Raw genomic sequence first — 26,677 nt, 5'->3', positions numbered from 1 at the left:
TTGAAATAGTTTTATTGGTTCATAAGACCTTTGCATATAAAAAAAATACCCAAAACACTATGCAGTATTAAATCACAATTACCTTTTTTTTTAAACCAACTGAAACTACCCAGAATATACATTTTTTAAACAAACAAAAAAATCCTATAGAACTGAAATTCTGAAATGACGTTATGACTTAAATACTATGACAAAATAGATAACTCCTTAGAACGTGAACTGCACAAGGCTGCCAGATACTTCCACAAGCGTAACCAGTGCACAGGGTGCAAACAAGCACAATTCCAACGCTACACATGTAGATGAAGTAACTGTGCCACCACTTAGGGAATTCTTAAAATTCTGGCACAAACTGTTGGTCTGTCTGAACTCCCCCAGGCAGCCAACTTCACAATCTGTTACTCCTTCTCCCTGGCCCGCCCCAAAAAGAAACAGCTTTCCACTGTTGAGTCTGAAAGAGTCAGCATCGCCTTTGCTTGAAGAAGTCGACCCCTCGTAATTCTTCGGGCAGGTACTCCTGGTCCACTGGCTCACTGTACATGGGGTTGTACTTGTAGCCTTTGCCATACCCCAGATCCTTCATCAGCCTGGTTGGCGCATTCCTCAGGTGCAGCGGGACGGGTGGCAGAGGCCCCTGGTGGTTTCTCAAACAGGCTTTGACGTTGTTGTAGGCGCTGTATACCTCAACAGACTTGGGGGCTCTGGCAAAATAGACTACACACTGGGCCAGAAGCACCTACAACACAGAAGGTGAACATTTCATCACAAAGGTGCCAAGAAGGTTCTGTTTTGCAGTATGCTTTACGACACCTTTAGCTAATTCTTAAGTTTTCCAGCATGTTTTTATTATCCACTTCCCTGTTTTGCCTACAGTCTGGATAGCCAACTATCACAAGGAAAAGAAATTCCTATACAAGGTGACAGAATGAATTAGATGAGTGCTTTTCATTTTTTTTAAGCTGCAGAACTTTTGTTAAATAAAATTTTTCTTCAAACCCCAATGTATAAAATAGATAAACACAAAGGTGCTCTGTTTGGAGGTGAACTCTGCAAGGCTTTCCGCTCAGCTTCCTTAATGCTTCTGCGCCCGGAAGGCCCGAAGCCCATCCTTTGGACCCTAGAACTCCTAAAAACAGCTGGAAGACATGGCCTCAGGCCCGTGTCTCTCTAGTGACCTAAGAGCTAACATGAGAGTGAAAAAGGAGGGCAGCTTCTTCAGTGGCTCATTCATTAGTGGTGAAGTCTGACACAGTCAAATCCACAAAGGGACAGAGCACAGGAGAAGGGGGCTGACTGCAAAGAACTGAGCTGATTACTTTACCTCACATTCGGGCATGCCTATAAAATGACAGCCTTGGTAGGCAGCAACCGCTTGTGTTAATGCAGCCGGGTCTGCCAGACCTGCCACACATACAGAGACAAAGGAAAATTTAAGTCACAACACACAATATCATCCCGACCAGCGCACGTGCTTTCAGGACAGTAGACAATCACTACACATAAACTTTGCTGACCCGAAACAATCCCATTAGCACAGTGGATTGGTTTTTCTCTGATCTCACTAATTTATTCTAGAACTATTTACTGAGTGGTTACTGTGTACAAGAGAGGGTGCTAAGAATGGTTTCCTTGTGGATAAAAACTCTATAGTAGGAAAAACAAGGAACTGGGTACAACAAACAGAAGTAACAAGGGTCATAAGACATTCACAAGGATGAATACCTTAAAAACAAAACATTTATTAAGACCAATGAAAAGTAAAGCTTTTCTGATCTTTTTCTTTGAACAGTGTCCAGATCTTCCATTCCTATCTCAGGAGCTACCCAATGAAAATCTGAACACCTAGCTGCAAAGCAAATTAAAATTTTTTTTCTTTTAGTTCAATACTCTGAGTAAAAACGTTATCAAAGAGGAAACAGGAAATGGTGACTTTGTGACCACACTTAAAAGCACACACAAAGCAAGAAATAAACTTCTGAGTTCATATTTAAAAGCCCTCTTATATCCTCCTTACCTGTCCCACATGGTATATCAAGATATTCTCGGGCCACAAACAGGCAACACCTCCCCTCACCCCACATGGGCACCAGGTTCTGGGGCCTTCCCACTACACTTACCTATGTCCTCGCTAGCAAATCTCACAAGCCTCCTTGCCACATACAGGGGGTCCTCTCCTCCTTCGAGCATGCGGGCCAGCCAGTAGAGGGAGGCGTTCTGGTCGGAGCCGCGCATAGACTTATGAAGTGCAGAGATGCAGTTGTAGTGCTCTTCCCCTAGACGCCAGAGAATACCTCAGAGAGTGACAGGACAGAGGGCCCACAGAGCTCACGGGGCAGAATGATGCCCACATTATTCAACTGGCTGATTTTATGGAATTCTGTCAAAACACATGGACTCAGAAAGCTGGAGGACAGTAAAGTTTGACAGCTGCTTGCAAACAGCTCAGCAGGAAGGTGCAAATAAATGCCCCTAGCATACCAGACCAAATAAAAACCAAACCCGCTGCTGTCAGGTTGATTCCAACCAGCAGCACAGAGTACCAGAATATGCCTCCAAATGGACATCTTTGGGGGTGGTGGGCTTCTCTGGGACCTCCGTCATCACTGAGAGGAATGTGATGGTACTGAGAAAGCCCTTGGCTGTCTACCCGGAGGGCAAGCAGACACTCCCTTTGTAAAGGTGGTCCTCCCAGAACCACAGGGAAGGGAGGGTGGTTCTGACGCCTTCACATGTCCTTGCTGTCCATGGGAAAAAAAACGACCATGGGCCTGGGTAGCCTTGCTGTCCGTGGGAAGAAAAACGACCATGGGCCTGGGGGTAGCCACTATGATGGGGAGTCAAGTGGTGAGGGCAGCTGCTCAGCCCATGTGTCCCTCAAGTGTCATTCCAGCTGGTGTCATTTAAAACTCTCTCCCCCACCGCTGGTGTAGGAAACCAGTGTGGCTGGACCCAGAAGGACTGACTGACACCTCTCACTTGGGAGGTACTGCAGTACCTCTCTCCTCACTAGATCTTACCCTATTTCTGGCCCTAGGTTCACATGCAAGCAGATCAGTGAACTGTGTTTTAGAAAAACACCTACTTAGGAGCAGACAATCATGGCTACACAATCCTCTGTAAACGCGCAGTCCTTTATACGTTCTGGAGTGTTCTGCAGAGCACCCCCCTCCTGACAGGGCACAGGGCCTCCTCTCTATTTGTCTCAGTCCTTCAGGAGAAGCTCCTGGTCTGTGGTCACCATCAAGCGAACATAAAAGGTCAGACTGGAACTGCTTCCACCGCATGTGGACTCCGGTCACAAATCCTGGTAGCTGAGCTCTCCAGTCAGACACACTTGCCTCAAAGTGAAGGAGAAGGAGTGGCCAGAGTTGCCCCCTGCCAGAGAGTGAGGCGCACAGGGCTGACTGCAGAGGCCTGGGCAGTTCCCATCTCAAGAGCACAAGGGCTCATCCCAGTGGGCAGATTGACAGAATGAGTTTTCCCCTGGCCCATGGCTTCCTAAGTTAAAGCACACCACGGAGAAAGGCTGGACAGTGTCCCGAGCGAAATCCACATGGTTCTGGGCCCAGGAGCCTATCCTACTAGCCTGGGAACTCTAATTTTGTGCTGTCGTCCTCTCTGAAGATGACCGTGGTGTCGGGAAGAGGACCGGTGAGTCCCCTCCAGGGCAGGCTTGGCACCCGTGGACATGGAGGGAACAGAAAAAAAAAAACACCGCTAGTTCACTTTGTCAAAATTAAATTAGGAGATGGACATGGGTCACTCCTTTCTCCTACCTTCACTGGGGCCCAGCGCAAGCAGTGGGCTATGGCGGACGCAGCACAGGCAGCTGGCTACAGCGGGTAAGGGCATGGGCTCTGATGTCAGGCAGCCTGGGTTTGAACTCCAAACTACTAGCTATGTGACCATGGATAAGTTACTTATCCTTTGCATGCCTTAGCCGTCTCATCTGAAAATTGGGGACTGTTAGAGTACCCACCGTGTAGGGTTGTGAGTCTTCAATAATATATGCCTGGTACAAAGTAAGTGCAATATAAGTGTGAGGTATTATTTTATTCTATGCTACCTTCCCTTTTTGCTTTTATTATACTGCTTTATAATCTGAAATTTCACATTTTTCATGTCAGAACTTGACTTCAATGCATGGTAGAGAACTTGCTTTCATGTGGAAAATTTTCACTCTGATGCAGAAGTAGCTGAGCTAGTTACTGGATCCCACAAATGACTACATACTAGCTGACATTAGGCACTCTGGTGGCACAGTGGTTAAGAGCTATGGCTGTTAACCAAAAGGCTCGTAGTTCAAATTCATCAGCCGCTCCTCAGAAACCCTATTGGGCAGTTCTTCCCTGTCCTGTAGGATCACTATGAGTCAGAATTGATTCAATGGCAGTGGGTTTTTAGGTGACATTAGAAGAAATAAATATTCTGGGGGCAAGGATCTTTGTTTCCACAGAGTGGCGAAAAGGCCAGAGTAACACCTTACAGGTTTCCAGGGCGATACTCCTACCACCCCTATTTACAGAACGGCACCAGTAGGGCAGTCTTGGGGACAGGACTGCTGAGGTCTGCAGACCTCCTGGGGAGCAGATGTGCTATGGTGGTGGAGGGGGTGTGCCCACGTGAGGCAGAACACAGACCTGCAGAATGTGGCGCTCTCAAGGCCTGTACTCCCAGCCACCTTCATGGCCCCAGCTCTACCTGGGACAGCACACAGCTGGAGAGGAGACCCCCAACATGCATGGCTCCCCTGGACAGGATATGAGGCTCTATGAGTAAAAACCAGTGTTCTGTGTGGTGAGGAGGGCTCCAAAAGGGCCATCAGTGACCATGACAGCTCGACTTGGAGGCACCAGTAAACAGTTCCTGGAATCAGTCTGCTTTGTGAACTTAGGACAATGGGGATGATAACAATAGCTACCTCAAATGGTTATTTTAAGGAGCCCTAGTGGCACAGTGGTTAAAGTGCTCAGCTGTGAACCAAAAGGTTGATGGTTTGAATCTACCAGCCATTCTGCAGGAGGAAGATTTGGTAGTCTGCTTCCATAAATATTCACGGCCTTGGAAACCCTATGGGGCAGTTCTACTGTGTCCTATAGGGTTCCTATGAGTCAGAATCAATTCAATAGGAAGAGGTTTGGTTTGGGTGGTGAGGCTATTTTGAGAATTAAAAAAGATAATGTATTTAAAATACTCAATGAGTAAGTGGTTTTTTTTTTATTGTTATGGTAGACGGTAGCTCTCTGGTTTTTAACTGACAGTCTGATAAAACGGCAAGAAGGAGCTCCAGCTGGTCTTGTCACAAGAAGACAGTCTACGGGGGACACCGCACAGAAGGGGGAAAGACCCCAGAAGCAATGAAGAATCCAGCATGTGGGAATTCTGCCTCTTAAATATTGTATTTATTCCTATCTTCAATTCTTATTTCTGGCCAAAATTAAAGTAGGGTTCTACACCCAGAATGCTTTGTTCTCTAGACTTGTCAAGCATTCATATGACATTCGCCAGCACGAGAAGAGTGGTCACCCAAACCCCTTGGGTTGTGCTAGGATAAGGGCCCTGCCAAGGGGCACATCCCCACCAGAATGCAGACAGGTAGCTCCACACGTCTCAGGATTTTTCACCAAATGTGTCTGATGTGTCCTCTGCACTGATTAACAATCACCACACGAAAAGCGTTACTTGCTTTACCAAGACTGCAGTGCTCACTCATGACGAGGCAGTGCCCGGACAAAGGTCACTCGTAAACCCCTCCACCCCTTCTCTAACTAGTAAGAAGTACTCTGTAATCAGAAAGCCTTCGGGAATACTGAAAATATGGTTCAGCCTACATGATACACTGCAATGTTCAATTATCAGCTTCCTTTTCTGGTGCAGCTTGTAAAGATGTGGAAATCCTATCCCACTTACTGCAATATAACTCTACCCAGAAGCACACAAACATATAAGTGTAAGTCCAGCCTAATCTGTGTGATGCTATCTTCATCACCTTCTCCTTCTATAAAAAGATATAAACGTGTTGTGCTTATGACATTGAATCCTGCCAGGCTACGACTGGATAAGAGCTGGTATCACATTTGGTCTTTGTAAACGTCATTCTACGTCAGCAGATATGGGCACACAAAATTAATTTTTTAAAAAGCTTTCGTTTTAAAAGCTCCATATAAACTTAGTTTTTAGTTTAGATTCTAGGGGTTTAATTCTCAATCAAAACTAGTAAAAATAAGTCACTTATCGTGAACAGTCCTCTTATCACTGACTGCCATTGTAAATGACCATAAGAATGCTTCACTGTTATCTGAGTAAACAGGCTTTTCAAGACACTTGTGTTCTAAAAGGTGCCATCACAGAGTAAGTGAAAAGGTATCTAACTACCTTAAAAGATAAAATTTGAAGCCTGCAATGTCAAACCCCAGCACCTCTCAATCCGGCCAGTGCAGCTCCTGTGTTATACAGTTGTTAAGAATGGTCAGGATGCCACTTCTCTGAAGGGTAGCTCTGTATGGGTTTACTTCTATTACCAACATGGAGCTCCTGGAAAGCAGGACATACGGACACGACTTCTTCCATCAGGGTTTCACTCTTTCCACCTTTCAGTGACTTACCTGCTCGGTCATATAAAATGTGGGACCGCTGCAGCCCCTCCTTCACATCGTTTTCCGTGATCAGAACTCTAGCGGGAGAATAGGTTTGCCCACTTTTCTTACAAAACATCTTCCTTGAGCTTAACCTGGCCAGAACTGCCAGCTGCAGCCCATTTAGTCCAGCTCTGGCATCCCCATCACTGAGATAAGCCAGCGTGTCCACAGCTTTATCTTCTATGAGCACGGACGGCCTGCAACACAACCAGTGGTGATTACTGTCACATGCACATCACACACTCTTCATTCTGCAGCACAACTTACTGACTCACACTTCTTAGGAAGGTCACTGACAAACTACCTTAGGTTCCAGGCAGTTTGCCCCTCATTCTTACCTCATGTTGTTAACATGGTTTTGCATTATCAGAACAGAGAACTGACCCGGCCTTATAAACCACAAGGGTACTTCACTGTATAAGCACACAGAGATATAAGCACACTCACATATAATCACGTGTGAAGGAGACACTGAATGTTTTGGAAAGTCACTGTTAACACATGGTCTCTCTGATTCTACCCTACAAGAGTTGGGCACTTGCAGCTTCTAGTGAAAACTTTTATTAAAAACGCTAGTACCTTACTATAACCCCGTTGCTGTAGTGTCGATTCTGACTCATAGCGACCCTATAGGACAGAGCAGAACTGCCCCATAGGGTTTCTAAGGAGCACCTGGTGGATTCAAACTGCCGACCTTTTGCTTAGCAGCCATAGCTCTTAACCACTACGTCACCAGGTTCTCCCGGTACCTCACTATAGTATACAGAAAGTGTAGCTCCAGACTACGCCCAGGTCTAAAAAGAAAGGTATGTTATAACACTGTGTGGAAACACGGGAAGGGGCAGCATCACATCAGAATGTCAGCTCTGAATGGCTCTAGAGACCCTATAGTTTAACTTCTGTGTCTTACAGATCACAAACGAGGGCCCGGTTATGATCAGGGCATGCAATAGGACCTAGCAGTGTGTCTCTGGAATAGCAGTGGACTGCTTCATGGTGGACATTAATCATCAGATGGTAACACAGAGAACAGAGGTCACTTGCCTTAGAATCAATCAGAAGACTGCCAGAACTCAGCTGTGGGGCTCTGAACATCAGGACTAAGATTCTACGACTACATTTCTAAATTTGGACCTTCATAAAGAAGGCCTAACTATGATTAGTTTCCAAGTCAGCAAAAGTTTCTATTCCTAGTCTAGTTAAACAAGATAGCTAATGTATTTAGGTACTTAGAAAGGTCTTATTAATTCCTGGCTGAGCAGCTAGCTGCACATTTGTGAAGCAAAAAAAATAATTTTTCAAAGCTCACTCATGCCATTGCCAACCTTCGGCTAAAAATATCAGTAGTAATTAGTAAGTCATCAGGGCCTTTCCAATTAGCTTCTTAGAAAACACTGCACAGGCACTGGCTGCGCTGGGCTGAGGAGGGAGGATCATGAGGGGTTCATCTTGCCTCTAAAAGTCAATACAGAATTCTTTACAGCCATACTACTTGCCTTTGTGACTGACTGGAAGAGTGCCAGTTTTTATTTCACTCACTAGAAGATTTAGTTCTATGATTTTAAACACTGGGTCGTCTCCTTCCCCTATTTACTGAAAGCCTGGCTTGTCTTCACTCTATAATGAATGACTCTCTCATCATTCATGTCACCACCGCATGGGTCCCAGGTCACAGCATGGCCTGGAGACCAGTCTTCTCCCTTCCTGAGAGAGCTCCACCTCAACAGAGATGCCCAGCCAGATACTCAAAACAGACACTGAGGCCATGTTCAAAAACCTTTGGGCCATTTCTCAATCAGATACTGTTTAGCAGACTTTCTGGAAGATGTAGGGACCGAAGTCAGAGGAGGGAGCATAGGCTTGCAATGTGGCTGAAAAGGAATTACTCTCATGGCTTTTGTTTGTACACTGTGGAGAGGGGAAGACAGGGTGAACCAGGAAGGCCTCAAAATCTCAGTTCAGTCTTGGAACTCATTAACGCAACGCCTTCCACCCTCTTGGAAAACTTCCTAGCAATAAAAGGCCTGTACGACACTCTGTAGGAAGAAAAAGAAGTAAAGGAGGGGCCGTAATCAATGCTGCCTTAGTAACTGACTGAGCCCTCACCAGAGCTGGCTATCTGCTGAGTTCATGTCATCCCTCTCCCCCGACTAAGTACTGCGTGCTCCAGGGCAGGAAGCATGATGTGTTTATTCTTGTATCCCCAGTGCCTGGTAGATAACAGGCACGCAATATATACACAATGAATAGACTAACTACAACTATCCCACAACCTCACAGGGCAACTTTCATTTTTAAAAAATTATACTGTATGGAAAGTATAAAGAAAACAAAACACATAATACTGCCACCACCTAGAGAGGGCAACAGCTAATGTATTGTTGTTGGAATTTCCTTTATGCAGCCTGATACCCCTGCAACCATCAACCTTTCATCTAGTTTTTTCAACAAAATTGGGATAGTACTGGGTATAGTTTCACATCCTGCTGTTTTACTTAATAGTTTTTTGAAAAATAAATGAGCTACTCAGAACTCTGAATATCACTTAAAACACACACACACATACACACATTATATTACATCAAAAAAACGCAGACAAAGGGGCAGGGGGCAGAAGTCACGTGTACTACCTTGACATTACTCTGCTGGTTTGCCCTATGTGTCTATTTACGGCACATGGTGCCCTTGTGACGGTTACAAGATGGGTGGTCTTGCACAGTCTAGTCCTTACTATACTGCCCCCATTTCCATTAGTCCTCATGTAAAGGCAGGGAGTAAGCCTATTAATTATGAGAAAAGCAGACTGCTCCATACTAAAAAGTATGCTGTGAATAACAAGCCTTTTAAAATGGGTATATATTTTCGCTGGAAAACTCCTAACCAAAGAACAAACTGTTCTATTGTGGCCTTTTGTCATTAGGTTGAAGTCATGGGGGATGGGGGTGCTGTGACAACACAACCAGAGCTGAGTGCTTTGAACCAAGAACCCACTGCTCCATCCTCCTTCCTCCCCTTGGATAAGAAACAGATTTCAAATTTCACCCCTGGCCAAAATGAGGGAGTGTATTTTTATACACAAATGAATCTGTCAACAACTCTATTCAAGTAATAGAAGGAGGCAGCTGAGGGCAATCACAATGGCCATACAGATGAAATTACAAAACTGAAATCCGGTATAAGAACATTGTGCAGGATGCTGAAGAGGTTCTACCTACCACCCAATACATCTGGAACCCCAGCTTAGGCTAGCTATGGTCCTAAAGACTATTAAAAGAAGATGTGCTAAAATACCCTGAGATCTCAGGAGAGGGAGATAGATTTGTAAAACTCCTCAGCAAATAGTAACTATTGCACAAAATATCTTGAAAGAGTAACCCTACTCTGGAGAGTTTAACATTATTTTTTAATTTGGGCATTAAATTTTAACAGGAAACTTACAAAATATTTTCCATCTGGAGATACCCTCTCACAGGTAAATTAGAATTAAATTAGGCAAAATCTGCCTTGGGGAAAGAATGCTCGAAATTTAGTATCATCGTAACAGCCTGGGTGGCACAATGGTTAAGCTCTCATCTGCTAACCAAAAGGTCGGTGGTTCGAACCCACAAGCGGTCAGTGGTAGAAGAGACCTAGAGGTCTGCTCCTGTAAAGATTACATACAGCCTTGGAAACACCATGGGGCAGTTCTACTCTGTCACGTAGAGTCTGAATCAACTTGACTGCACACAACAACATAGGGAAATAGGCAAGAGATAATTACACCGTGCAATCTTTCGTCCCTGTTCCCTGTACAAATGAATACTGTTAGCCTCATACAGAGAACCCAGAAAGGTCAGAATGTTAACACTTACTGTAGCATTGACCCTAATTTTAACTTGGTGTCTAGATCCCTTCTAGCAACTAAGGTAGCTCAGGAGTTAGGCTCCATCACTTTCAAACTGGGTGACGTTTGACAAGTTACATAGCCTTTTTGTGCCTCAGTTTTCTCATCTATAAAAGGAGACACTATCTACTTCACAGAGCTATACTGTGGATTAAATGAGATAATACATGCAAAATGTTTAAATGTTAGATATTTTCATGGTTAATGAAGAGAATAATTTTATTAGCATACTCTCCAGAATAGCAAATCTTCAGGGCAGAGCCCAAATACTGCTGCTTCCATTATCACTGTAGGGAAAGCAAAACATAAAACTTACTGTCTCCACAAGGAGGGAATATACACTTCACAGATTCTGCCACCTTCCTGCTTAATCCCATGGAGGACATGTCCTTCCTTATCACACTGTACCTTATATCTGGTAGGGGCCATTATAGGATAATGGGCCCCAAAAAGATACATCCTGGTCCTAACCCCGGTAGCTATGAATGTGACCTTATTTGGAAACTGGGTCCCTGTAGGTGTAATTAAGGATTCTGAGATGATCCTGGATTTGGGGTGGGCCCTAAATCCAAAGACAAGTGTCCTTAGAAAAGAGAAAGGGAGAAGACATAGAGACACAGGGAAGAAGGCCATGTGAAGATGGAGGCATTGAAGTGATGTGGCCACAAGCCAAGTAACAGCAGGAGCCACCAGAGGTTGGAAGATTCAAGGAAGGATTCTCCCCTAGAGCCCTGGGAGGGATCACGGCCCTGCTGACACCTTCGTTTTGGACTGCTGGCCTCCAAAACTGTGAGAGAGTAAGTTTCTGTTGTTTGAAGCTCCCTGGTCTATGGCATTTTGTTATGGCAGTCCTAGGACACTAATACCAACTCAATGAGGTCTCTGTTCCTGGCTGCCAGTGTTTCCATGTCATCATTTTAATAACCTATACTAATGTAGGTGGCATAGTGGTTAAAAACTGAGCTGCTAACCAAAAAAGTGGCACTTCAAATCCATCAGCCGCTCCTTGGAAACCCTATGGGGAAGTTCTACTCTGTCCTATAGGGTTGCTATAAGTCGGACTCCACTTGACAGCAATGGGGTTTATACTAATGTGGAGTTCCTAGGTGGTGCAAACGGTTAATGTGCTCAGCTGCTAACCAAAAGGTTGGAGGTTCAAGTCTACCCAGGGACACCTTGGAAGAAAGGCCTGATAATCTACTTCCGAAAAATCAGCTACTGAAAACCCTATGGAGTACAGTTCTACACTGACACATGTGGGATCACCATGAGTCAGAGTTGCCTAAACTGCAACTCATTGTATTAATATAGCTTTAAATGTATACAAATATAATTAAAACACTTTAAAGAGAAATTATTAAAATCTATACTCACAACTCATTCTGGTGAAGGTATACCTTCTATTCTGGTGTCCCACTATCCTTCTATTTGGTGTTAGAAAAGACTGAGAGGCAGGAAAAACATAAAAAAAGAAAATATAGCCATCTTGTTTGGGGCTCCCCTCTCATGACGACCAGGGAAACGCCCCAGCACCTCAGGTAGAAGCCCCGTGGTCTACACAGTTAGTTAGACACACTGTAGAAGCCACTGTGCATCCTTCAACCAGCTCTTGGAACTCTGCCAAGATAGACAGTAACAGGGCAGGTCCGGCTTCTCATTTCATTCTCTGCATCTCCACAATCTTAAGTGCTGCATCTGGTCCACACAGAGCTGACCCTTCAGATGACCTGGGACTCTACACCCTTCAAAGCAGTAAGCAGTGCAGGGTGGTTCAACACTATCTTACCTTCTCATTTCTGCAGCACAAGCTCGTCTTACAACAGGCCCGTCTCATTTTTTTTCCTGGCCTCCAAAACTGAGCCAGAACACAGAGAACATGTGCTTCTTTTTGAATCATGTGATCAAAATGCTTAGAGTGCAAAATACATGAAAACTGCTGTTACCCATAAAAACGAAGGAACTATGGCATAAGTACTTCAACAGAGATTGCCAGCTTACCTGTATCTTTCTCTTCACAGCCAAACTGCTTAAGACATCTGTCTATCCTTGCTACCTCCTTCTTCCCCTACAGCCATTCCTTCCCATGCTGAAGGCTGGAGTCTATCCCCACCACTCTACCAACATGGTTCTGAAGACATCAACGGGCAAATGCTGAATCCAATAATGCATTTCCTCTATCTCCTTGTGACCTTTCTGAAGCCTTTGACTGTTGTGGAAGAGCCTCCGAGTTACATTCTAAGCCACTGCCCTCTAATTCTCAGCAGCCACCACCTCAAGTAAGTGTGGAATGCTAGTTCGCAGCCATCTCCCTAAAGTGGGGAGGGGATGCTGTTCTTTGACACTTCTTCCTGTTACCTGGAATGCAAACATACTGGCTCGAGCTCCAGCAGCCTCCTCAGAGCATGAAGTAGAGCCATGTGCTCGGGGTGGTGGAGCAGAAAAACAAGAGCCCAGGTCTCTGATGATACAGCATCATGCCCTGTCTACCTTCAGACTTTTACACGAGAAACAAACCTCTACCTTGTTTATGCCACAAGTAATTTGATTTGTTTCCATTACAGGCAGCCAAGCCTAACCCCAGTGCTCTTTCTTTGCTAGAACTCTCCTCTCAAGGGCTCCCTCTGGTTTTCCTCCTTCCTTCCTGGACTTTCTGTCTCCTTAGGCTCCTCTTCCTTTCCCACCCAATTTATGCTGACAGTACTCAATTTATCACCTGTAGCTCCTGGCTCTCTTCAGCTCTCCCTGGGAGAATTATTCAAATGCATGGGGTATACTCTCTCTTAAACGTTGCTGACTCCCAAATCTCTGTCTCAAACCTTTCTACTGTTCTCTTGAGGTCTGTATCTACCTGCCTAGTAGACCTCTCCATGTGGATCTGCTCAAGGTCCCACAAGCTGAACAAGTCTCAAACTGAATTCTGCAACATTTTCTACCCCCACCCTCCACCTTCTGCTCCCTGTCTCTTGCTCTAAGGACAACTGAGCCACCCTGATCTGAGCTTCTTGGACCCCTCATTTGTACAGCTTCATCACACCCTGGCCCCATAGACCTTACTTGCTCACTGTTTCTCACAGTTTTATCCTCCTCTGTTTCTGCTGCTCCTGCCTTTGTTCAAGTCCTTTGCATGTATCTGTCTTTTGCATCAGCCTTTTGCCTTCCTGCCTCCTGTGGGAGCTCCCTCCAACCAACCCTCTCCAAACTGCCAGTGAGCTTCCTGAAATGTACATCAGGGCATGACATTTTCCTGCTCACAATCTTTCCATGGTTTCTCATAGCCTTCCACATCAACTGCTGACCCCAGAACACAAGCTCTTTAATATTCTGACCTTGTCCACCATCACTCCCTCATACCACTCTCCCATCCCACCACAACAAACGGATCGTGCTCATTATTACGTTTTTCCACAGGTTGTATCCTTTGCCAAAATCAGCTAATTCATCCAGTTAAACTTGGTTTATGCTTCTAAACTCAGTTTCAGCATAGCCTCATCGAGAAGGTGAAATTCTTTTTTCTACCCAGAGGCACCCTGGAAGAAATACCCAGAGATCCACCTCCAAAAATTCTGCCATCAAAAACCCCACGAGCACAGTCCCATTCTGACACACAAGAGGTTTTGATGAGTTTGAATGAACTCAACAGCAACTGGTGAGACAGCAGAACCATGCTGTCCAAAGATGTGAAATATCTGACCTCACACATTCTAGATGCCTTTTCTCTACACCCCACTGCTCCTTGCGTATAACTCTATTAGAGCACGTCCCTATAAGCCGACTGCGACGTGAGGGATCGCCTGTATACGGCCTTTCTCATCATGGTCTTATAACTCCCAACAAAAGACTGGTGGGACTATGCAACTGAGGGCTTGTGGCCCACCAAGGGGATTAGATAGCTTGCTAATAACGTAGATCAGGTGTATGGAACCCTAACAAGGGGATTAATTCATTTTGCCATCCTGCTAGTATTAAAAGAGAGCCGGGGGGGACCTCACTACCACCAAGGAGAGACAGGAGTGGGGCATGTCCTTTGGATCTGGGATCCCTGCACGGATACCCTCCTAGACCCAGAAAACAGAGAAAGAGAGCTGTAACACTAAAGAGGGCAAGATGGTGAGAAAACATCAGCAGAGAAACGACGGCAGGAAAGGCAGCAGAACAAGCAGACTGGCAGGAGATGGCATAGTGGCTTCCTGGCCAAGGGAAAAGAAACCTTAGTGCCTTTGGGCAGGAGGCTTGCTGGTGGAGCAGGGTGCCTCCAGGCACTTGACAGAGCTAGGTTTGCCGACCCACAGAGCTAGAGCTGAGCACCTTTGGGCAGAGGCTTACTGGTGGGGTGGGGTGTCTCTGGGCACTTATACGCAGAGCTAAAAGAGCTTTGTAACTCTTGCCCAAGCAGGGCAGAGGCTGCATCAGCCCAAAATCAGAGAGAGGCCTGCTTGCAGCACGGCTGAGATGAGGCTGTCCTGATGGAAGAACTGTATCCTGAGTGTTCCTGAACTTGAGAATTGTAACCTGTTACTTCCCTAATAAACCTCATAGCTATATGGTCTCTGAGTTCTGTGTGGCCACTGCAATAAGTTATCAAACCCAGGAGAGCAGAGTGGCATGGAAGGGATGGTTTGAGGGTGGAGGCATGTCTGACCTCCTCCTGATCGAAGAACTATATCCTGAGCACTGCTGCACCTGAATTGTAACCTGTTACTTCCCTAATAAACTCCACGACTGTGAGTATGGTCTGTGAGTTCTGTGTGGACATTGCAACCAATCATCAAACCCAGCAGAGAGGTGGAGTGCCGTGGGAGGGTCGGTTGGAGGATGTAGGCAAGTCTGACCTCTGCCTCATAGGAATCAGCCTTGGGCTGTTGATGCTGTTAACGATTCTCTCTTCTATTCTTAGAGGAGGTGAGACCCGCTCCTGTGCCATTTGCATACCAACCCACTCGCCTATCCCTTTCTCATATAACAAAGCTCTCTAAAGGCACAAGAACATGCTCTTTTCAATGCTCAGCCAAGGCCTAGCACAGGCAAAACTGTCAATTTCTACTAAATTAATAAGAGCGGGAAAAAAATTAAACCCTATGCCTCCCGGCACTTGTCGGTAGAGTTAGGCATGTAGACCCAAAGAGTGAGAGAGCTGAGAGCCTTCCTGCCTTCCTGCAGAGAAGCCGAGACACCAGAAGTTGAAGAGAAAGGAACACAGGAAGCAGAGCTGCCTCGGTCTTGAAGGGTAGGGTCATGACCTTTGGGGTCTCAAAGGGTGGAACCAAGACCTGCTGGGCCTCAAAGGGTAAGGCCACAGTCTCCCAGATTTCAGAGAGTCAGATCTTCACCAACTCATTGTGTGGGGCGGCCATTCACAAGTGCCAGGGGGACGGGGCCAGATTCACTGACCAAAGCTGAGAGGGCGGGACTGTCATAACCAAGGGGCAGAAGAACAGGGCCTGCTAGGGCTTAACAGGTAGACTAGGAGAATGAGGCCAAGTTGCCATCCCAGTGGGCCTAGAAGGCAGAGCTGAAGCCCAGGGCCAAGAGGCCTCCACCCAGAATCCAGACAGGATGGCCAATGCCTAGAGGCTGGAGGGGAGGACTGCTGTCTAAATGGTCTCAGAAAAGAGAGGATTATTTTCAAGGCTTGAGAGGTAACGTAAATTATCCTGTTGGCTTTGGAGTTGATTGATGCCCATAATCTCTTCTTTCCCTCCGTTTTTTCCCATTTGTAATGGAAATATCTACCACTGTACTTTGGAAGACAGTAACTTGTATTTTAGATTAAGATGAAAAGCAATTTTGAAAAAGGTGAGATTTTGGACTTGGAGTTGATTTAAGACTTTTGGGACGATATGATGGGGTGAATGTGTTTTACAATGGTGCAAGGACATGAATTTTGGGGGCCAAAGGGTGGAATGTTATGGATTGAATTACATCCCCCCAAAATGTATGTCAACTTAGTTTTTAGGGCAAGATTCCCAGTATTATATGGTTGTCCTCCATTTTGTGATTTGATGTAATTATCCTATGTGTTGTAAATTCTAACCTCTATGATGTTAACGGGAAACCCTGGTGGTGCAGTGGTTAAGAGTTTGGCTGCTAACCAAAAGGTTGGCAGTTCAAATCTACCAGGTGCTCCTTAGAAACCCTATGGGGCAGTCCTATAGGGTGACTATGAATCAGAATCGACTCAACGGCAACAGGTTTTTTTTTGGTATGATGTTAATAAGGCAGGATTACAGAAAGTTATATTAATGAGGCAGGACATAATATATAGGATTGTCTCTTGAGTCAATCTCTTTTGAGATATAAAAGTGAGCAGAGAGAACAGGAACTTCATTTCTACCAAGGAAGAAGAGCCAGGAGTGGAGTGCATCCTTTGGGCCCAGGGTCCCTGTGCTGAGAAGCTCCGAGATCAGGGGAAGACTGATGACAAGGACCTTCCACCAGAGGCGACAGAAAGAAAGTCTTCCACTGGAGCTAGTGCCCTGAATTCGGACTTCTAGCCTCCTAAACTGTGAGAGAATAAATTTCTTTTTGTTAAAGCTGTTTACCTGTGGTATTTCTGTTACAGCAACATTAGATAACTAAGACATCCCGAATACTTTTATTTCAGTCTAGACAGATTGGTTTTAGACAGAATTTATTATGTACACGTATAGACTATGGGAATTCACAATTTCTCAAGTACAATCTGGGATGCTGTGTCAGTGTGATTGGTTTCGAGTCCAGTCCCCCTACCAATCTTCTCTCATGCACAGCGGGGATAGTCTAGAATTTCTCTGTAAATGTTCTAGCTGCCATACAGTGTAGTACAATGGGACATAAGAATTCAAATGTAGACTCATGCCTTCCCAGAGAAAGCAGTTATTGGTGTTAAAAGTCCTTTATTCCAGTGACATTAGTATAACCCGAACTGATTTATGTCCACAAGAAGGTAGACATAGTTGAAGCTTGTCAACAGGCATTTGAAAGTAAAATTTCACCTGAAACAGCTTAAAGACAATACAATCTACTCTGATTTATACATAGCAGCTGGGGTGGCAGGCACTTATATTATGAAATTACACATAACATAAGAGCTCTCTGATGGCCTACTGACATCTAACTTATCAGGATTGCTACCAAGTAGCCTATTAATGGAGCAAAGTTTAATACTCTTTAATTTCATTCTGGTTGCTGATGATGAGATGGGTAATAGCATTAAAGACAAAGGTTCTTCATACCCGGGCAATGGGCCAATCATCCATTATTTTGGTCTATAATTCCCTTCCTCTACCCTTCTAAATTAAATTACGTCTCCCATATCGAAAGCTAGGATTTACTGACTTAATAGCCATTTATTAGCCCACATCGTACGTCAGGCACTGTGCTAGGTGCTGGAAATCCTGGTGGTGTAGTGGCTAAGTGCTACAGCTGCTAACCAAGAGGTCAGCAGTTCAAATCCACCAGGCGCTCCTTGGAAACTATGCGGCAGTTCAACTCTGTCCTATAGGGTCACTATGAGTCAGAATCAATACAACAGCAGTGGGTTTGGGTTTTTAAAAAAACATTTCTGGTGCTAGGTGCTGGGAATACGAGCAAGAAAGACAAGCTCCCAGTAAGGTGGGGGATATAAATGAGTAAACAAGATACAAGTTTAGGGATGATGGTGAGAAGAGAATGAGAAGCCATTCTAATTAAAATCCATTATAAGCAACTGCTAATGATAGCAAAAGAAGTAATCTATTGGATATGGAATGTTTTCTCTGACTGAAATGTAATTTTAGTAATCTACAAATCACTGACTCTCTTTTAGATCGGGCTCTTAGTTTCAGTAACCAAAAAGAAATCTTAAATCTTTCACTTGACCCTCTCAAGCTTTAATATGCATACACATCACCTGGGGCGGCTGTTAGACTGTAGAACAGGGCTTCCAACAGGTTCCCCAGTTCACACCCCTGCTGAGAATTTGCATTTCTAACAAGTTCCCAGGAAGTTATTACACATAAGAATCACCTGGGAATCTTGTTAAAATGTAGACGGTGATTCAGTAGATCTGGGATGGAAATGTAAATTCTCAGCAGGGGTTCAAATCAGAACAAACAGGTTCAAAGCTCTGCTACAGCCCTACACTTTAAGAGGAGGAGCTCAAAGTGCTACTGCCTATTTGGTCCAACAGGTTCAAAGCTCTGCTACAGCCTACACTTTAAGAGGAGGAGCTCAAAGTGCTACTGCCTATTTGGTCCGTTCCAAATTCAGACCCATAATTTAATAATCTGGCAGTGACTGGAGAGAGGAGAAAACTTGAGGGTATCTGAAAAACTAAATCGCAGGAAACAACGCCATGAAACAAATAAAAATTACCTTAAATAAGTAAAAACACAGGATAAAATGTTGTAGATAGATCAGATAACCAGCACACTGAAAAAAGTTAGAAGGAAATACAACAAAATGTCAGAGTGGTTGTGTTAGGAATAAGGAATTTTTTTCTCCCTTCTCTTTCAATTTTTATTACTTGCTTATATTAGTTTTATAATGAAAATTTTGTTTAAAGAAAAGCTATACTAGATCGGAAGGGCTAGCAATAGCCACCGTCAGGCAGTGATAAGCATCCAGCTTACAAGGGGCTCTTGAATATTAGGACAAAATCAATACAACACAAAAATGTCCATCACTTATTTTTGGCCACAATTCTGAAGGCTAGCCCACCACAATCTATTCTAAAACAAGGATACTTCGTTCTGCCTGAGGGTCCTTAGCCAAATGCTTCCAGGCTGGTGCCAGGCATAGAAAATTCTTCTCATATGTGAGACAGGAGCAAATGGGAGAGGTCAGATGCATAAGGAGAATGTTGAAACCTAAACCCCAAGCTAAAGCTATGCCCTGTACTTTAATCCCCACAGAAAAGTGTCTCCAGGACTTAGCCTCAGGGCAGGCACCAGCAGCTGTGGCGCACACAGTGCGAGGAGCAGGAAGGGCTCAGCCTCTTCCCAGACCAGACTATGTTCCACTGCTTATTTCAGTAATGAGATAAATAACATCTGAAGAACATGTTTTAATATAAATAAAAAGAAAAATTTTCTGACCCAAATAATCTAATTGGTTATTGGTGATGCACACTTTGTATTAATAAACTCGTTATTCGTGATACAGAAACACATCACCAAAAGGAAAGGGACAGCACCCAGATGGCCATTTTCAGTTAACATTACTTTGATTGAATTCAGTTTGACTTTCAGAATGTGCAAAAAAAAAGGTTTAAAGAATTGTGTGCTAATGTTTACATTTTTAATTAATATTTTTAAAAGAACAGTAAAGAGCAAAAAAAAAAGGAATTTGAATCTGATTACAAATCTCACAAGGTTTATAAATTAAGAACCAAATCCCTAAGCACAAAAGCAAACATCCAAGGGCTAAGATACAAGGCAAGACAATGTTAAAGGCTGAAGAACTGTAGACACACTCATTACAGGCCTAAGCATTAAAATCGCATTCTAAAAGAAATGTTTGCAGACATATACTTGTCGGTATAATCTGGCACTTGCCTCCTCTTTTATTTTCATCACTCTTAGATCAACATTTTCTTCTCCCTGTCCCTAGTCTCTCCCTATTGACTCCCACAGCCTTTCCTGGCCCCCTGCCAAGAGATTCTTTGGGCAGTGTGCACCCTCATGATAGGGCATAACCAACTTACTCAGAAGTGCTGTTGCTGCTGTGGCTCAGAGGGTCAGCGGGTTGGCTAGAGTCTAGGACATGGATTCCCAGGGAGTTGATCGCTCGCATTAAAATAGTCACCATTGCCTCTACTGGAAGCTTCTCAAGAACGATCACCCGGCAGCGGCTCAGAAGAGCAGCGTTGACCTGGAAGGAAGGGTTTTCCGTGGTGGCCCCAATCAGAGTAATCGTCCCACATTCCACGTGAGGAAGAAAAGTGTCCTGATCATGGGAGGAAAACAGAAGACATTGACTCCGGTTAACAATAACCTGCAGAGTCCTATGTAAGTTGGCTATCAATGCCTCCCTTTTCCTAACTTTTATCTCTCAAGTTCACTGTGAAGATGAGTGTGACATTTGGGGAGTGCAGCCCTGGCTTTTTAAGTCCAGACGTGTCTTCTGGACACCAGTGTCTCAGCCTGGTCTCTCACTGGTAGGCAGATAGTGCTGAGGACAATTTAGCTTCACCAAAAATCATTTATGTAGAGAAGTATTTTTTCTCTCAAGGCTGAAATGGTATGTAACTTAAGCACAGCAAGACAGAAGAGGCTGAGAAAATACCAAAACATTAATCTTGATTTCCAAAACCATCTTCTATTGCAAACAGTCATACTGTATTCTACCTGATGGTGTCTTAGGGGAAGAAATACTAACATGAGTCAATGGTCCAATGTTAAAGGTAGAGTGCTAGCATCCCATCAGAACTCCAAATGGTCTGTTTATTCAAGGAGATTCAAATCAGTAAAAAAAAGCTTATTAGGGTTTTGTGAAATATTTCTATCTGTGGCTGTAGTGGGTGGGTGGCTGTAAAACTGCAACAAAATATAAATATTGAAGAAAAAATTCTAGCTAAAAAAGAATTTTAATGTCTCTTTAGGAAGAATTGTGTGGTTTTCTTTATAAAAATGTATCTTGTTATTTCAGAAAGTCAGAAAATTAATAGGAACTACTGGATCTTGTAATGTTCACCTTGATAAGAGCCTGGAGTCACAGAGACTATAGACTCTCTAAGTGTGAAAACAAAAAAGTAACACTTCATAGGAAAAAAAGAAAATATATTCAAATAATGATCTTAAAATCAAGTTAAACTTCACTATGACTACAAATATAGATTAAAAATCTCTAAAAACTGGAAGGGGCTCTTGTGGTGCAATGGTTAAGCGCTCATCTGCTAACCAAAAGATCGGGGGTTCAAACGCACCCAGAGGCTTTGCTGGAGAAAAAAACCTGGAGTTCTGCTCCTATAAAGCTTAGGAAACCCTATGGGCAAGTTCTACTCTGTCACACTGAGTGGCTAGCAGTCTAAATCGACGCGACAGCACCTAACAACAAAAACTGGAAACTTGATCCAAACGCCAACCATTTCATTTTCAGATAAAGAATGCATTTTTTTTTTTGGTCGCACACACAAAAAAATTGAGAAAAATAGGCTTGAGGCAGATAGGCTGACAAGTCTCTGTTTCTTTGTAGATGGAGTCGATAATGATAATGAGCACCTAACATGTGCACAAGGCTTTATACTTGTCAAAGTTATTTCACATGTATTTGATGTCTGCAATGTCCAAAGGTAGAAGAAAGATAATATACCTGCTGAGATTTATTGAAACGATGAATCTCATCAATAAAAAGGATTGTTTTCCTTTTGAAAAAGCTCTTTTCGTTTTGAGCTTGCTTTATGACGTCTCGCACATCATTTGTCTTGGCATTTGTCGCAGACAAAGTCACAAACCTAATGCTGTGCTTCTTGCTGTTGTTGGCGATGATGTGAGCCAGAGTGGTCTAGAACAGATGACAACAGAGCTTAGGGAGCCGATATGACAGAGAAAGAAGCGCACCCAGGGGTACTAACACAAGGAGAATCAGCACTGTTTAACTAGTAACAGCAAAGAATGCTAGCAGCACACATATAATCTGCAATTTCACTACACATTTTTAAAAATTAAAAACAAGGACATTACCAATAAAAAAGGAAAGCAGCTAAACCTTAAGCTAATCCCAACCTTTACTTTTTATTTAACCTGTTTTGATTCCTTTTCTTGGGGACTCTAAGATCTTTGGAACCCCAGTAAAAAGAGCGGCTGTCTTCATTTAGCAGTCTGGATGACAGCTGTGATCTCTCACCAAAGAGATAAAAATAATTCTCCCTGCTCCACCCAAGAAAGCATTGCTGCTAAAGGAACCCAAGTGTAGAACTGGACTGCACAGAACTAAGGCTGAACTGGAAGCTCACCAGTGTAGCTGCAAACCTTCCCCCTCCACCAATAGAAAATAGTGAATGAATTAGCTTTTGAGTTGAAAGACCAATGACAGCTACCTAATATTTAAGACGACTGCATGCCAACTGTCTACTTTAAAAGTGGATGAAGTAACAGCACTTTACTCATGTTAGTACTTATCAGAAAACAAATGAGATCCATGGAAAGCATTGCTCAGGTGGTTGATAAATATGTACATGCTGTTGTATTACTACTGTGAGCAAAGAAGCCCTGGTGGCACAGTGGTTAGGAGCTATGGCTGCTAACCAAAAGGTCAGCAGTTCAAGTCAACCAGCTGCTCCTTGGGAATCCTATGGGGCAGTTCTCCTCTGACCTGAAGGGTCGCTATAGGGTTGTTATGAGTTGGAATCAACTTGATAGTGATGGTGTTTTTTTAATTGTGAGGAGCATGATAATAAGTATGGGAATCAGAAAAAGGGAAAACTGTCCAATAACAGGAACAAACTGGCTCCTGGAAGGAAACGTGGCACTTTTTCTTAAGGTTGTGCAGCTGCTTCTTTACCAAACCCCAGCCTACCCACCTTTGGAACTGGACTGTGCCTAGGCTTGCGCCTGATCACCAACCATTATGCTGAGCAGCAAGGCCTGCTCAGTCACTTGCCTGGCTTTTCTGAGCTCACCCTCATCTCCCTGGGGGCTTTTTCTTGACATCTGGGACCACCAACTGATTATCCATTCTCACATTGTATGAAAAGAACCCACTGACAAGTAGTAAGACCACCACCACCCAATTCTCTAATGGGGTTACAAAGTAATACACAGGGATAGATGTCAACACCACCACTACTATCGTAAAAGGTTATCTGGGATAGATCTGATTTATTCTCAGTCAGAAGGAAAGCATGAATGCATAAGAGAGTAGAAGCATTCCAATGAACTGGCTGGAGCCCTGATGACAAAGTGGTTAAGTGTCTGACTGCTCAGAAAGAGGTCAGCAGTTTGAATCCACCAGCTGCTCCTTGGAAACCCTATGGGGCAGCCCCGCCCTGTACTGTAGGGTCACTGTAAGCCCAACTTGATGGCAATGGCTTTTTTTGGTTGGAGTAAAGGGTGGTGTGGTTAAGCTGTTGGAGATGAAGCCTGGGAGAAAAATGATAAGGGTTCTGAACCTCAAAGCTAAGAGAGAGCCTTTAAACTTTGATTCTGTATTTTGCCTTTCACTCACTGGTGCTCATTCTGCTCCTTCCTACAAATTTAAAAAAAAAAAAAAAATTGAACACCTCTTAGTCTTCTCTTTCTTCAGGCTAGATTCTCCCAGTTTCTTTCAAGTGCCCTTAAAATGACATGCTTTGTAGACCCACAATATCCTGATTACCCTACCCTGGACTTGTGTTAATTTTTAACTACAGTAAGCACAACTGGACACCAAAATGCACTGATGTTTATTTTTCTAAAGTACAAGGCATACTGAAATACTAGCTCAAACTGACTTCAGAGGTAAAAGAGTTTCGCTGTAGTCCTGTTAAAGAAATATACTCTCCGGGATAAATAAAAACCAGTCTTACAAAATAAACCAAGAGCTAGAGGAAAGAGAAGGAAGTACGACATAGAAATAACAAAACTGTTTGATTATTTTATTCAAAGTGGAACCCATGTATGTACAAATGGAACATAAATGTCCCTCTGCAATTTTTGTAGTATGTTTTTTGCTTGACAACTGGGTCACTAAAAGTCGGGGGGGGGCGGGTGGTAGAACACAAAGATGGATCAAATCTAAGAGTTCACATATTCATGTTAACCTGTGAATTAATAAGCATCTTAATTTTGAAGACGACTAGAAAACGTCTTAAGAATGGGCGGGGGGGGGGGTGCTGTTCCAGCACATAAGACTCCACCTGCGGGCTGAGCACCGCCCCAGCTCGGGCGGTATCTGAGCCTCTGGACTCTCAGGTGAGCCCAGCAGACTCCCTGGGAGACCGCAGCACGCCACCTTTTCTGAACCCCAAATACCTTCGACAGCTGGATCCGTTCCCGAGTTTTCCAGGCGAGTACACATCAGAGATGAAGGCCCGGTACCCCTTCTGTCAAGGCGGCACTCACCTTGCCACAGCCCGGCGGCCCCCACAGTATGAGGGAGGGGATTTCGTTCGTCTCCAGAAGGGACCTGAGCAGGGTCTCCTGCCCCACGGCTCTGCTCTGCCCGATGTAGTCCTGCAACGCGTCAGGACGCATCTTATCGGCCAGAGGCTTGGCCTCCAGCATCTGCCGGATCTCCTCGGCAGCCAGCGCCCGGGAATGCGGTCGCCCCCCGCCGCTGCCCCCGAAGGCCGCGGCGGCCGCGTCAGCATCCCAGGGGCCCTGGTCGTCCTCGCCGTCTCCGTCCGCGTCGCCATCGCCCACCGCCTCCTCCTCCTCCGGCGCCTCCACCTCGTCCCAGCTCCGCGGAGAAGCGCTCCCCGCCGCGGCGGCCGAGGCTGCCGGCCTTTTGCCCGACCCCTTCCTTCCGGGACTGCTGGCCCGGGCCACTGGGAAGTCGGGGATGAGGCGGGCCCCGCTGGGTGTGGGCGGAGCGTCGTAGCTCTCCCGGCTCTCCGTCTCGCCGCCGTCGTCGCCCTCCTCGCCCTCGCCCTCGCTGCTCTCGGCCGCCGTCGGGGTGGCGGGCTGCTTCAGGGCAGAGCTCTCTGACAGCCGCCGCCTCTTGGAGCGTGGCGGCGAGGGCCCTTTGGCAGGCTCCCCGGCGCCATGCGGCCCGGCCACGGGCTCCGCGTGCCCGGCGGGGTGCAGGAGCAGACAACGGTCCAGGTGCGAGTTGATGTGGGCGGCCGGCATCATCTGCTGGCACACAGGGCACTGCACCTGATGGAGCTGCGACAGGAAGGGGTCGTCCTCCGGCCCGCTCACCTCCATCGCGGCCGCGGTAGCCCCAGCTCGTGAGCAGGCCTCACGATCCCCGCCGCGTAGGCCCAGCGCCGCGCGACCCTCGGGAAGGCGGCAGGACGAGCGCGGGCCGCGGGAGGGCGCGTCTCATGCCGCACGTCCGGATCTGCCGCGTCGGCCCGCCCCCTGGCCCCCGCCTGAGGCGCCTCGAGCGGCACTCCGGGAAGTGTAGTCCGCGGCCACCGGCCCCAGGTCGCCGAGCAGTCCACTTCCGGGCCGCGCACGTCCACTTCCGGATCCGCGGTGTCTTGTGCAAGGCCAGAGGCAGCGGGTCGGCGCGACGAAGGAAGCGGTGCCTCACCCCCACCGTTAGGTGGGGGAGCCCGGGAGCGTCTTCGGTGCTACGAGGCCCGCGATGGCCTAGGAAACGTCGATGAAAACGCGCCGAGATTGCGGTTTTATGCGAGAACGGCTTTATGCGCTAGCGAGCTGAACTGCGGAGGAGCGCGCGGATCCCCACAGCGGGTTGTCTGTAATTTAAAGGAAATGGGATGAAACGTTCTAATGCAAACTGGAAGACTGACTTGAGTAAAAACAAAACAAAACAAAAAAACCCACTAAACAAGTGAAAAGCAAACATTCGTCATGGTAGTGGACAGAGAAATGCAAACAAAGAGAGTCGTTTTATTTTGCTTTTTTAGGTTTTTTTGGACTTTTACCCAAGGGCACTATCACAGCACCACTGAAGGTCCTACTTTCAGAGATGCTTATCTTTATATAATAGCAAAAAATTGGAAACAGACTTAATTCATTTAGATTTTTAGTCAGATTAGGGTATATGTCCCAGTTAAAACATGATGTTATGCAACCATTTAATATAGAAAGTGGAGAAAATTTCTACCTTAAATGGAAAAAAAGTTAAGATTAAAACATAAATATAGCATTCTACATCTTTGAATGGTAGGGTTATCAGTCATTTTATTTTCTGTAAAACTCCCCTTTAGAAAATGTACCCAAAATGCATTTTTATACAGGAGGAAAAATGAATTGAGGAAGAATGGCAATTTTTCTGAAATTTGACAAAAATGGAATTTTTATCTCACATACTACACAAGAGAATCACGTTGAAAGTTACCCAAAAGCAAATATTTAAGGGGTTTATGAGCCTTTTCACATCAAATGATTTTACGAAAAGAGGAATGACTCACGAAGAACTACAATGAGATAAGAGTAATAATAAAGTATGCAGGAAGTATTTTTTTTCAATTGGTATAGGCTGTCAAGTATATGTTTCAACCTGGCAATTGTAAGAGGAGTGAAATCTGATGTCTTGATGACTAATAGTTTTTCTAACTTGAAATGTTAGACTCAGGATAGAATAG

The 26,677-nt window shown here is 45.0% G+C and overlaps 1 protein-coding gene across 2 annotated transcripts; it reads right to left on the bottom strand.

Moving 5' to 3' along the window:
* Positions 1 to 25,394, bottom strand: WRNIP1 (WRN helicase interacting protein 1). 2 transcript variants are annotated; one of them, XM_003417832.4, is made up of 7 exons: positions 24,519 to 25,393; positions 21,790 to 21,981; positions 20,183 to 20,424; positions 6,606 to 6,835; positions 2,118 to 2,273; positions 1,322 to 1,401; positions 1 to 736 (listed from the first exon to the last, which is right to left on the bottom strand). In XM_003417832.4, exons 1-7 carry the CDS (start codon positions 25,323 to 25,325, stop codon positions 461 to 463), a joined length of 1,983 nt encoding a protein of 660 aa, XP_003417880.1. In that variant the 5' UTR covers positions 25,326 to 25,393; the 3' UTR covers positions 1 to 460. The 2 variants fall into 2 exon arrangements, with proteins under 2 accessions (XP_003417880.1, XP_010595838.1); XM_010597536.3 differs by lacking the exon at positions 1,322 to 1,401 and having other exon boundaries at positions 574 to 736; positions 24,519 to 25,394.
* Positions 25,395 to 26,677: the final 1,283 nt, after the last annotated feature.

The sequence above is a fragment of the Loxodonta africana genome, chromosome 1 (assembly GCF_030014295.1).
Source record: "Loxodonta africana isolate mLoxAfr1 chromosome 1, mLoxAfr1.hap2, whole genome shotgun sequence".
Classification (NCBI taxonomy): Eukaryota; Metazoa; Chordata; class Mammalia; order Proboscidea; family Elephantidae; genus Loxodonta; species Loxodonta africana.
Note: the sequence above shows the minus strand (reverse complement) of the source record. Positions and strands in the feature narration are given on the sequence as shown.